Source organism: Phyllobates terribilis, unplaced genomic scaffold (genome assembly GCF_046119375.1).
Source record: "Phyllobates terribilis strain yellow unplaced genomic scaffold, ASM4611937v1 Scaffold_1__5_contigs__length_1240528914, whole genome shotgun sequence".
Taxonomy (NCBI): domain Eukaryota; kingdom Metazoa; phylum Chordata; class Amphibia; order Anura; family Dendrobatidae; genus Phyllobates; species Phyllobates terribilis.
In genome coordinates this window covers 297,136,900-297,149,884 of record NW_027362761.1, presented here as the reverse complement: position 1 = coordinate 297,149,884, position 12,985 = coordinate 297,136,900, and the positions used below count along the sequence as shown (strand labels likewise).

The 12,985-nt window shown below is 45.4% G+C and overlaps 1 protein-coding gene across 1 annotated transcript in view; it reads left to right on the top strand.

The window, feature by feature from the left end:
• Positions 1-12,985, top strand: part of PRODH (proline dehydrogenase 1) — a 159,044-nt gene that overhangs the window by 8,160 nt on the left and 137,899 nt on the right. Inside the window, exon 2 of the mRNA XM_073673295.1 lies at positions 1,408-1,616. Within this exon, the coding sequence (XP_073529396.1) occupies positions 1,408-1,616 (209 nt within the window). The remainder of the gene's footprint in view (positions 1-1,407; positions 1,617-12,985) is intronic.

Sequence of the window (12,985 nt, the reverse complement as noted above, 5' to 3'; positions counted from 1 at the left end):
TGCCCAGGACAGCAAATTCAGAAGTAAAGGAAATAGTATTTTGGGGTGCTCCTCTAATTCACATTGATAAGGTACAAGCTTTATATCTGTAAAATACACGCTTCGTCCATAATTCTACACGAATAGTTGTCAGAAAAGAGGGCATTCACATGTACTGCTAGTGGACTCTGTCATGATCCTGAGGGCTCGTTCACGCCACCGTATTTTGTGTCAGAGTTCTCCTCGTGAAAAAAGGACCGCACTCAGACCAATGTTGTTCAATGGGGCAGTGCGGATGAGCCATTTTTTTTCACCGACCGAATCAGCGTGTGAAAAAAATTGCAGCATGAATTAGTTTCTTGCATAAATCAAATGAGACCCCCCTCCCCCCCCCTCCAAACATATGGATGCGCAAAAAATATCGGCTGCAATATGGAGCCCCGGTACAGCATATGATTTTTACGGATACATTGCAATTCTGTAAAAGGGTAAACTGTAAATGGTACTGTAGATGCTGAGTAAAAAAAAACTGATTGTATACAAGGCGGCACATGGATGACAAGTGAGAAAAAAATCATCCCACTTTGCTTATTGAAATTGAACAATTTTTTTTCTACGCTCATGTTAACCTACCCTCACTGTGTGACCGTACACTAAGTTTCAAACGTCCTTTAGATGGGGTCCGAGTACAGACTGTCCTTGGGTCTCCGGATCTGAACTCCGTAGCCTCATAAATGCCTGAGAATGGTGCATTTCGGTCTGGAGACCCACTGCCAGCCTGTGCTCGGACCCCATCTCATGGACGTCTGAAGCATCCCTTAAAAAATAATTTCTGTGCAAATATACCCTATGTGGATTTGTCTAGGTGAGAAAAATAAAATTGGATTGCTCGATTTGTGTATTGGGAATTTTTGTTCTGCATCGGTGGTTGCTGCTTATCTGGGAGAAAAAACATCATGGGTCTTTATAGGATTTTTTTTCCATTAACATGAATAGGCAGCAAAAAGTCTTTGATCTGGATTTTAGAGCAAATCTGCTCTAAAATCCACATCAGAAACTCCATATGAGCATATCCTTGTGATCACGTGCAACCCTCAACAGTTGAGAGAAGCGTGGTCACAAGTATCCAAATCACATATGAGTATGTGACGAGCGCCCAGAGTGTAGAAACAGCAGGATCCTAACAAGATCATTACACACTGGTAGACTGTACAGACTTATATAATTGTCCTGGACATCCCCTATAGACTACATCATTTTCTAGGTGAGCCCCCATTACAGTGCTCTTAGTGATTTGCCCCCCTTTTTTCCATTGTGCTGCTGGTGTGTGTTTCCGGTATGTGAAAGTCCAAACATAGATTTTTCTGAAGAATCCATACTCTTATGTTTTACGCTTTTATGATTCTTCTTTTTCTATCTGTTTTGAAGATACTCCAATTATCAAGAAAGCTTCTCGGACAGAACCTCTTTGAGGCAGTGATGAAGATGACTTTCTATGGACAGTTTGTTGCTGGAGAAGACCAGGAATCCATTAAGCCACTGATAAGACGCAACAGAGCGTTCGGTGTGGGGTCTGTGTTGGATTACAGTGTAGAAGAAGATCTTACCCACGAGGAGGCAGAAAAGAAAGAAATTGAGTGAGTGTCCTAAAATTGTTGGGGGGAAAAAAAAAACCTGTTCCTTGTTGCCTTTTCTGCAGATTTCTACTATTTTCACCATATTTGAACATAAAACATACAAATGTAAAAAAAATCCAGTACGTCTTTCATGGGGCAGATACCTGGCGTTTTTACATCTTAATACTATGATCATCTCTCCCACCCACCCTAAAATATGAAATCACAAAACAAAAAGGCATACATTTTTGTGTTCTATTACAAAAGACAAATCTATAATATGGGTTTACATTTTCACCTACTTGGTTCCATCCGAAAAGATAGAAGAATCAAACTGATTGCATCTGTCCCCAGGGTTATTTCTAACCTGAGAACAACATGAAATAAGGCCAGAGATCCTGATTTTAGCAGTGTGCCACTTACTGAGATTGTTGCTGTAGTTTTGATAAAAAACCTTGTTTTATCAACAGCACTCTTCTAGTTGTATCAGTGCTGAGTAGTGTTGAGCATTCCGATACTGAAATATCGGGTATCGGCCGATATTCACTGTATCGGAATTCCGATACTTAATTCCGATACTTTTATAATATCGAATACCGGAATCGGAAGTTCCCATAATGCCTGCGCTCTGCAGTGTCTCTGAAGGATGACAAGCTGGATGGCAGCGCTCAGCTGCGATCCAGCTTGTCATCAGAATGCCATCCCAGCGTGGGAGAATTCTCCTGATTGTTTAAAAGCCGGCGCGCGGTAAAAAGCCGCCGGCTTTTAAACAATCACGCAGCCCCATACTGCTTCCCCGCAGCCTCCCACCCCGATCCTCCGCTCCCCTCGCCACCTCCCATCCCGATCGTAAATTAGGACCGGGCGGGGAGCGCAGCACCAAGGAGCGAAGGACCCGGGCGGGGAAGCCGGCAGTGAAAAGACTTCACCGCCGGCTTTCCCGTTCTGTGCTGCGCTTTCCCGCCGGTTATTTCAAATGAACAGCTGAGGTATCAGGTGATGCCGATCAGCTGTTCATTTGAAGTAGCCGCGGTGCCCTCAGAGGGTTCATGTGAGTTCATGCTTGACTGCATGAACTCACATCAACTTTCCCACGGCCGCACAGGTCAGCCTCACCTCCCGGACCCGTCATGATTAGTGTGTGTGCGGGGTGTGTGTGTGTGCGGGGTGTGTGTGTGTGCGGGGTGTGTGTGTGTGCGGGGTGTGTGTGTGTGTGCGGGGTGTGTGTGTGTGTGCGGGGTGTGTGTGTGTGTGCGGGGTGTGTGTGTGTGCGGGGTGTGTGTGTGTGCGGGGTGTGTGTGTGTGCGGGGTGTGTGTGTGTGCGGGTGTGTGTGCGGGTGTGTGTGCGGGTGTGTGTGCGGGGTGTGTGTGTGCGGGTGTGTGTGTGCGGGCAGACATAGGCCGATGTGACACTACTACTCCCATCGGCCTATGTCTGTCCCCCGTCCACTCCTGCCAGCAGGATCAGCTCGATGGGAGCAGTAGTTCCCATCAGCCTGATCCTGCTATTTAAATTGCCCTACTGTGTCCCCAATAAATGTTAAATACATGTCATTGGTGGCCAGTGGTTACCTAAAAGAAATTAGTTCATACATTACCTGTCCCCGCCGATCGCCACCTGAAATAAAGTAAAAAATAAAAAACTACACCTATACTCACCAAGACACCTAATTCCCCGAAGCCATCGATCTCCTGTAATAAAATATAAAATAATAAACCACAACCTTATCCTTACCCCTCCGTAGTAGTCCACGAGTGTCCCACGAAGATCTCCAGTTCAGAGCAGCCACATAGAATGTGACCGCTCTGAACCGCTGCCGCCGCTAGAATGACGGGGCCGTAAGGGTTCACCGGAGTTCAGGCAGCGCTGCTCCGGTTAGCTCCTTTACGGCACTGCTGTATCGTGAGAAATTCCCACGGTACAGCACTGCCGTAAAGGAGGTCTCCGGAGCTGCGCTGCCTGAATGCACTCCGGTGACCTCAGTCAGTGGCTCCCGCTGCCGGGAGCGGACGTGTTCCCGGCAGCGTGAGCTTACAGCAGCCATGCACAGCTGTCACCATCTCCAGATGTGACAGCTGTGCATGGGAGATCAGCGCAGGAACGTGGACAGGTAACTATTTTTTTTTTAGTAAACTAAGAATTAAATAAAATGGTGTTTTATTTCAAATAAATTATTTTTTTCTGGGTGTAGTGTGTTTTTTCTTTTTAACACTTTGTAGGTTAGTAATGGGGGTGTCATATAGACGGCCATCATTACTAACCTGGGCTTCATGGCAGCTGGCGCTGACATGAACCCCACCACTATTACCCCCTGCCACCGCACCAGGGCAGCGTGGAAGAGCGAGGCTAAGTGCCAGAATTGGCGCATCCTATGGATGCGCCATTTCTGGGGCGGCTGACGGCTGGTGTTTCTAGCCTGGGAGGGGGCCAATATTCATGGCACCCTTCCTGAGCTATTAATATCAGCCCCCAGCTGTCTGCCTAGCCTTTGCTAGCTATTAAAATAGAGGGGACCCCACGTCATTTTTTTTTGGGGGGTCCCCCATTTTAATAGCTAGTAAAGGCTAGGTATTCAGCTGGGGGCTGATATTAGTAGCCTGGGAAGCTCCGTGGGTTTTACCCCCTTCCCAGGCTTCAAACATCTGCCCCAGCCGTCTGCTTAACCTCCGCTAGAGACTAAAATTATGGGGGATCCCACGCCATTTTTTTTTTAAATAAATCCTTTATTTTAACACTAAATGACATTTGAGGACTTAATAAAGATGCAGTCCCTAAATTATTATTTATTTTTTAATAAATTTTTCCCAAAACTTTTGACGTGGGCTTCGCCATATTTTTGTATGCCAGCCAGGTACAGCATCCAGCTTCTATGAACGCGCCATTTTCCGGGGCGGCCGCGGACTGCAATTTTCAGCGGGGGGGGGGGAGGGCAAAAAGCTTGGGCCTCCCTGCGCTGCAGATTCCATCCCCCAGCTGCCTAGTTGTACCTGGCTGGACACAAAAATAGGGAGAAGCTCCACGTTTTTTTTTTTTTAATTATTTCATGAAATTCATGGAATAATTAAGAAAAAAAGGGCTTCCCTATATTGTTGTGTCCGGCTAGGTACAAATAGGCAGCTGGTGGTTGGGGGCAGCCCGTTCCTGCCTGCTGTACCTGGCTGGACACAAATATAGTGTGAAGCCCCACGTCAATTTTTTTTTAATTATTTCAGGAAATTCATGAAATAATTAAAAAAAAATTATGTGGGGCTTCGCCCTATAATTGTGTCCAGCCAGGTACAGCAGGCAGGAACGGGCTGCCCCCAACCACCAGCTGCCTATTTGTACCTAGCCAGACACAACAATATAGGGAAGCCCTTTTTTTCTTAATTATTCCATGAATTTCATGAAATAATTAAAAAAAAAATGTGTGGCGCTTCGCCCTATTTTTGTGTCCAGCCAGGTACAACTAGGCAGCTGGGGGCTGGAATCTGCAGCGCAGGGAGACCCAAGCTTTCTGGGTCCCACCCGCTGCAAATTGCAGTCCGCAGCCGCCCCGGAAAATGGCGCGTTCATAGAAGCGCCATCTTCTGGCGCTGTACCCAACTCATCCAGGGCCCTGGTGCGGTGGCTCACTGGGTAATAAAGGGGTTAAGGCCAGCTTGGCATTATCAGCTGGCCCTAAGCCCGAAATTCATGGGGTCACGCCAATATTAGACATGACCGCCATGAATTTCTAGTAAAGTATTTAAAAAAAACACAAACACCCAGAAAAAAGTCCTTTAATTGAAATAAAGACACAATTCTTTATTGTTCTAAATTAAACCATACTTACCGCCACACCCATTCCAGCTGAAGCCAACGATCTCCTGCAATAAAAGTAAAATAATAAAGCAACCTCATCCTTACCTTTCCATGGTTCCCAGGACAGCTTCAGCTCTGCTACATCGAGATGACAGGCTGGACCGCAGCAGAACGCTGCCATCCAGCCTGTCATCCCGCGGACACTGAGAAGCGCAGGCATGCTTGCGCTCCTCAGTGTCTTTCTGTGACGTCATCCAGATGAGCCGAGGTCATGTCCAATGAACTCAGCTCACCTCATGCACGTCACTGACAGCGTGGGAAAATTCTCCTGCACTCAGCGCTTCAGCGTGAGAATTCTCCCACGCTGTCAGTGACGTGCATGAGGTGCGCCGAGTTCATGGGACATGACCTCACCTCATGCACGTCACTGACAGCGTGGGAAAATTCTCACGCTGAAGCGCTGAGTGCAGGAGAATTCTCCCACGCTGTCAGTGACGTACATGAGGTGAGCCGAGTTCATTGTCGGCTCATCTGGATGCCGTCACAGCCAGACACTGAGGAGTGGAAGTATGCCTGCGCTTCTCAGTGTCTGCGGGATGACAGGCTGGATGGCAGCGTTCTGCTGCGGTCCAGCCTGTCATCTCGATGTAGCAGAGCTGGAGCCGTCGTGGGAGCCATGGAAAGGTAAGGATGAGGTTGCTTTATTATTTTTCTTTTATTGCAGGAGATCGTTGGCTTCAGCTGGAATGGGCGTGATGGTAAGTATGGTTTAATTTAGAACAATAAAGAATTGTGTGTTTATTTCAATTAAAGGACTTTTTTCTGGGTGTTTGTGTTTTTTTTAAATACTTTACTAGAAATTCATGGTGGTCATGTCTAATATTGGCGTGACCCCATGAATTTCGGGCTTAGGGCCAGCTGATAATGCCAAGCTGGCCTTAACCCCTTTATTACCCAGTGAGCCACCGCATCAGGGCCCTGGATGAGTTGGGTACAGCGCCAGAAGATGGCGCTTCTATGAACGCGCCATTTTCCGGGGCGGCTGCGGACTGCAATTTGCAGCGGGTGGGGCCCAGAAAGCTTGGGCCTCCCTGCGCTGCAGATTCCAGCCCCCAGCTGCCTAGTTGTACCTGGCTGGACACAAAAATAGGGCGAAGCTCCACGTTTTTTTTTTTTTAAATTCATGAAATTCATGGAATAATTCAGAAAAAAAGGGCTTCCCTATATTGTTGTGTCCGGCTAGGTACAAATAGGCTGCTGGTGGTTGGGGGCAGCCCGTTCCTGCCTGCTGTACCTGACTGGACACAAATATAGGGCGAAGCCCCACATCAATTTTTTTAAATTATTTCATGAATTTCCTGAAATGATTTAAAAAAAATTGACGTGGGGCTTCGCACTATATTTGTGTCCAGCCAGGTACAGCAGGCAGGAACGGGCTGCCCCCAACCACCAGCTGCCTATTTGTACCTGGTTGGACACAACAATATAGGGAAGCCCTTTTTTTCTTAATTATTTCATGAATTTCATGAAATAATTAAAAAAAAAAAATACGTGAAGCTTCTCCCTATTTTTGTGTCCAGCCAGGTACAACTAGGCAGCTGGGGGATGGAATCTGCAGCGCAGGGAGGCCCAAGCTTTCTGCCCCCCCCCCTCCCCCCGCTGAAAATTGCAGTGCGCAGCCACCCCGGAAAATGGCGCGTTCATAGAAGCTGGATGCTGTACCTGGCTGGCATACAAAAATATGGCGAAGCCCACGTCAAAAGTTTTGGGAAAAATTAATTAAAAAATAAATAATAATTTAGGGACTACATCTTTATTAACTCCTCAAATGTCATTTAGTGTTAAAATAAAGGACTTATTTTAAAAAAAATTGACGTGGGGCTTCGCCCTATATTTGTGTCCAGCCAGGTACAGCAGGCAGGAACAGGCTGCCCCCAACCACCAGCTGCCTATTTGTACCTGGCCGGACACAACAATATAGGGAAGCCCTTTTTTAAAAAAATTATTTCATGAAATAATTAAAAAAAAATTGACGTGGGGCTTCGCACTATATTTGTGTCCAGCCAGGTACAGCAGGCAGGAATGGGCTGCCCCCAACCACCAGCTGCCTATTTGTACCTGGTTGGACACAACAATATAGGGAAGCCCTTTTTTTCTTAATTATTCCATGAATTTCATGAAATAATTTTAAAAAAAAATGCGTGGGGCTTCGCCCTATTTTTGTGCCCAGCCAGATACAACTAGGCAGCTGGGGGCTGGAATCCGCAGCGCAGGGAGACCCAAGCTTTCTGGGCCACCCCCGCTGCAAATTGCAGTCCGCAGCCGCCCCAGAAAATGGCGCGTTCATAGAAGCGCCATCTTCTGGCGCTGTACCCAACTCATCCAGGGCCCTGGTGCGGTGGCTCACTGGGTAATAAAGGGGTTAAGGCCAGCTTGGCATTATCAGCTGGCCCTAAGCCCAAAATTCATGGGGTCACGCCAATATTAGACATGACCACCATGAATTTCTAGTAAAGTATTTAAAAAAACACAACACCCAGAAAAAAGTCCTTTAATTGAAATAAACACACAATTCTTTATTGTTCTAAATTAAACCATACTTACCACCACGCCCATTCCAGCTGAAGCCAACGATCTCCTGCAATAAAAGTAAAATAATAAAGCAACCTCATCCTTACCTTTCCATGGCTCCCACGACAGCTTCAGCTCTGCTACATCGAGATGACAGGCTGGACCGCAGCAGAACGCTGCCATCCATCCTGTCATCCCGCAGACACTGAGAAGCGCAGGCATACTTCCACTCCTCAGTGTCTGGCTGTGACGGCATCCAGATGAGCCGAGGTCATGTCCAATGAACTCCGCTCACTTCATGTACGTCACTGACAGCGTGGGAAAATTCTCCTGCACTCAGCACTTCAGCGTGAGAATTTTCCCACGCTGTCAGTGACGTGCATGAGGTGAGCTGAGTTCATTGGACATGACCTCACCTCATGTATGTCACTGACAGCGTGGGAGAATTCTCACGCTGAAGCGCTGAGTGCAGGAGAATTTTCCCACGCTGTCAGTGACGTGCATGAGGTGAGCTGAGTTCATTGGACATGAACTCGGCTCATCTGGATGACGTCACAGAGAGACACTGAGGAGCGCAAGCATGCCTGCGCTTCTCAGTGTCTGCGGGATGACAGGCTGGATGGCAGCTTTCTGCTGCGGTCCAGCCTGTCATCTCGATGTAGCAGAGCTGAAGCTGTCCTGGGAACCATCGAAAGGTAAGGATGAGGTTGCTTTATTATTTTTCTTTTATTGCAGGAGATCGTTGGCTTCAGCTGGAATGGGCGTGATGGTAAGTATGGTTTAATTTAGAACAATAAAGAATTGTGTCTTTATTTCAATTAAAGGACTTTACTCTGGGTGTTTGTGTTTTCTTTTAACTTTGACTATGGGGTTAGTAATGGGGGTGTCTTATAGACGCCTCTCCATTACTAACCTGGGCTTGATGTCAGCTGGCATTATAAGCTGACATCAACCCCAACCCTATTACCCCCTGCCACCGCACCAGGGCAGCGTGGAAGAGCGAGGCTAAGTGCCAGAATTGGCGCATCCTATGGATGCGCCATTTCTGGGGCGGCTGACGGCTGGTGTTTCTAGCCTGGGAGGGGGCCAATATTCATGGCACCCTTCCTGGGCTATTAATATCAGCCCCCAGCTGTCTGCCTAGCCTGTGCTAGCTATTAAATTAGTGGGGACCCCACGTCATTTTTTTGGGGGGGTCCCCCATTTTAATAGCTAGTAAAGGCTAGGTATTCAGCTGGGGGCTGATATTAGTAGCCTGGGAAGCTCCGTGGGTATTACCCCCTTCCCAGGCTTCAAACATTTGCCCCAGCTGTCTGCTTAACCTCCGCTAGAGCCTAAAATTATGGGGAACCCCACGCCAATTTTTTTTTAAATAAATCCTTTATTTTAACACTAAATGACAAGTACAGTAATCAACACTGTCACTGTACTTCATATATATGTGACTGACATGTTTCTATCTATCTAATCTATGTGTGATTCTCTATTCCTTCTATTCTAAATTGTCGGGTACAGATGCTGAATTGCCGGCCGGCTTTCTTAAAGAGACGGTGCATGAAAACACTATTATTTTTTTAAATAAATCCTTTACACTAAATGACAAGTTCTGTAAGCAACACTGTCACTGTACTTCTTATATATGTGACTGACATGTTTCTATCTATCTAATCTATGTGTGAAGCTCTATTCTGTCTGTTATAAATTGTCGGGTACAGATGCTGAATTGCCGGCCGGCTTTTTTAAAGAGACGGTGCACGAAAACACTAATATTTTTTTTAATAAATCCTTTACACTAAATGACAAGTACAGTAAGCAACACTGTCACTGTACTTCATATATATGTGACTGACATGTTTCTATCTATCTAATCTATGTGTGAAGCTCTATTCTTTCTGTTGTAAATTGTCGGGTACCGGTGAATGCCGCTGATGAATTGCCGGCTTTTCATGTCATTCTACATTATTCTTAGTTGTTTTACTTCATGTAGAATTAACCTACAAGGAAAGAAAGGGTTTATTTTCATTCCGATATTTGTGTCCCATTGACTTGCATTGGTTTCCGGTATCGGAATCGGCGATATCCGATACTTTTTGGGTATCGGCCCGATCCAATCCGATACGATATTTCCTGATATCGGAAGGTATTGCTCAACACTAGTGCTGAGTTACCAATGTCATTGGTTGACCGCTTTCTGTCTACACCCTGTAGAATGTAAGCCCACAAGGGCAGGGTCCTCTCCCCTCTGTACCAGTCTATCATTGTTAGTTTGTTACTGTAAGTGATATCTGTATTTGGTATATAACCCCTCCTTATGTACAGCACCATGGAATCAATGGCGTCGTATAAATAAATAATAATAGTACACTGTGCATAGACATAAAGCCATCAATCAATAGTGGGGGAGGGAATAGCCGCAGCTCATGAATATGGAGGACTACAAAGCAAAACATTATCAGAGAGAGGACTAAAGGTACATTTAAAGATTATCAATGGGCATTCTTAATAACGCTTGTTTCACAATAATCTTTTGGTGTAAACAGGCTGCCGATCACCCGATGAACAAGCAAAACACTCATTCATCGGTTGATATGATTTTTGAGCACGCTTAAAAATCATTGTACTCAACAGTGCAACAGGACCTGGCTGGAATCGGGTACTCGTCCCCTGTATTATGCTGCTCTCAGCTGAGGCATCTTAAACATTTTGACAAATTTCCCTTTGCTTATCACTTTCTGACATATCAATTGAGTGACTTACTGCATCCCAAAGTGCATAATGTCTGTGGTAGGGCACAAAACTAGTGTGAACTTGGCTATACAAACAAAAAATGATCACTCATTCCAGGATACATACACCCCCGCTGCCCACTTGTCTTGTTCCTATACTGCATCCTGGTGCCATCTTTTAACCACATAAGCAACATACACAAGGCCGTCCACCTAATGTACAAAAAAACATGATTCATTAAAACTGTCATTCTTCTACCATCGCTCCTTGGTCCACTACATTGTAGGCACTTTAGGTGTTGATCAGAGTGTCCAAAATGACCCCTGTCCAATCTGTATCTACACACATACACCACTAGCTGCCATACACTGTGTGCGCAAACACTTCATTTATTTTTTTTTGTCATGGTCAGTATTTCGTTCTTCAGCAGTCTGTGTTGCATTAGTTCTTACATGTGATCAGACCACTCTGGCTAGCCTTTACTACCCACATTCATGATATTTATCAGTGAGCTTTGGGTGCTCTAGATTCTCTCGTTAGTTGTCCTTTCTTGGCCACTTTTAGATGGTGCCAACCACTGCGTACCAGGGACTCCCTCTTCCTCCACCCACCTGATCATTTTAGAGATACTCTATCTCAACTTGAGTTGTCAAGCCATCACAATCTGACTCTTCCTACTTCCAAGTCAACTTTGCTTTCGTTATGGCCATATTCCCGTGTATGAGCATTGATTCCAGAGGCTTGATGGTGCTGCTGTTAGCTGCCATACTGGCACTGTTCACAAGCTCTGCCATGTGTATATGACCTTATTACTTACAGACTCTGAAAAGTCTCAGGTTTTATTGTCCATCCATCACCCTCTGATACGTTGAAATAGGATGTTTTCATTCTGACACATAATCTTCGCTTTGTATTGGGCAGGCTTCACTGTCAAACAGTGTACTGAACAAGTTGTTCCGTCTTATAAATGCCAAAACAAATGTAGGCGGAGGTACTGGCCTAGCCTGTCTTCAGGATTGGAAGCTGAATATTATTTCCAACATTACAGTACATTGACGCTCTGAGCCTTAAATGTCCGTGTCCATTTATATAGTCTCGGTTGTGGTAATATGTGCTAGAAATATATTAACAGAAACTCATCAGATGGTTTATGCCCCAAACTGCAATTTTTTTGTGACCATTCAACTCCTGTACTTTCTAAAGGAGTCATTAGTAGTCCATACAGATGCCTCATTTTGATTGTAGTATAATCCCCATGAATGTTGTAAGCAGTTTATAGTCAAGGGGTTGTAAACACAGTGCGGGCGAATCAAACTTGCCAAGTCCTAATCTCACCCAATCTACAGTATATTGATTGACATCTCTGAGGACAGGGAATGTAATCCCAAACCCTGTCATCAACCAGATTAGGTGATTTAAAGGGATTCTGTCAGCATAGAATGACTGTGGCTAAACCTTTTAAATATACCTTCCCACATTATAGAACCGGGATGTGAAACTCCGATACAAGCTTGGACAAAGTTGCAGACCAACCTTGATATTTACTAAATAAAAGATGAGGCAATTGAGGCAGTTTTTCCTTATCAAATGTAACTATGAACCTTTTCATATGGAAATAAACCTAAAGCAGTTGTCTCATTAACAAAGCACATTTTAATAGATCTTAGAATAAAATATTGGAATAATGTTATGTAAGAGCGATAAAAAGTATATGGCCCAATGGCCTAACTTAAATATGTAATAACAAAGGATTAAAAACCTTGAATAATAAAGTATGATGCCAACAAAAGTGCCCCCCAAACACAGATACCCCCATAGGGAATTCCTCCACAGTACTCTCAACATGCACAGTATGATGCCCCAACTATGATCCCCACACAGCCTTTCATACAGTATAATGGCCACAAAAAATGCTCCATACAGTATAATGGGCCCCACATAGTCCTCCATACAGTATAACAGGGCGCTGCATTGCCTTTCATCCAGTATAATGGCCCCACTTACTGCTCCATACAGTATAATGGCCCCACATAGTCCTCCATACAGTATAACGGGGCGCTGCATTGCCTTTCATCCAGTATAATGGCCCCACTTACTGCTCCATACAGTATAATGGCCCCACATAAAAATGAATAAATACCTCTCCCAGTTACACCGCTGCTCCGGTCTCTTCATGGTGTCTTCTGATCCTCTGCACATCTCGGCACAGTGGGTGGGTTGTAATGACGTCTTCGTGCCTGCTGCACTGAGACGTCAGACGCAGAAGGGAAATGATGGGGAAGAGAGCGTCAGCTGACACTCCTTTCTC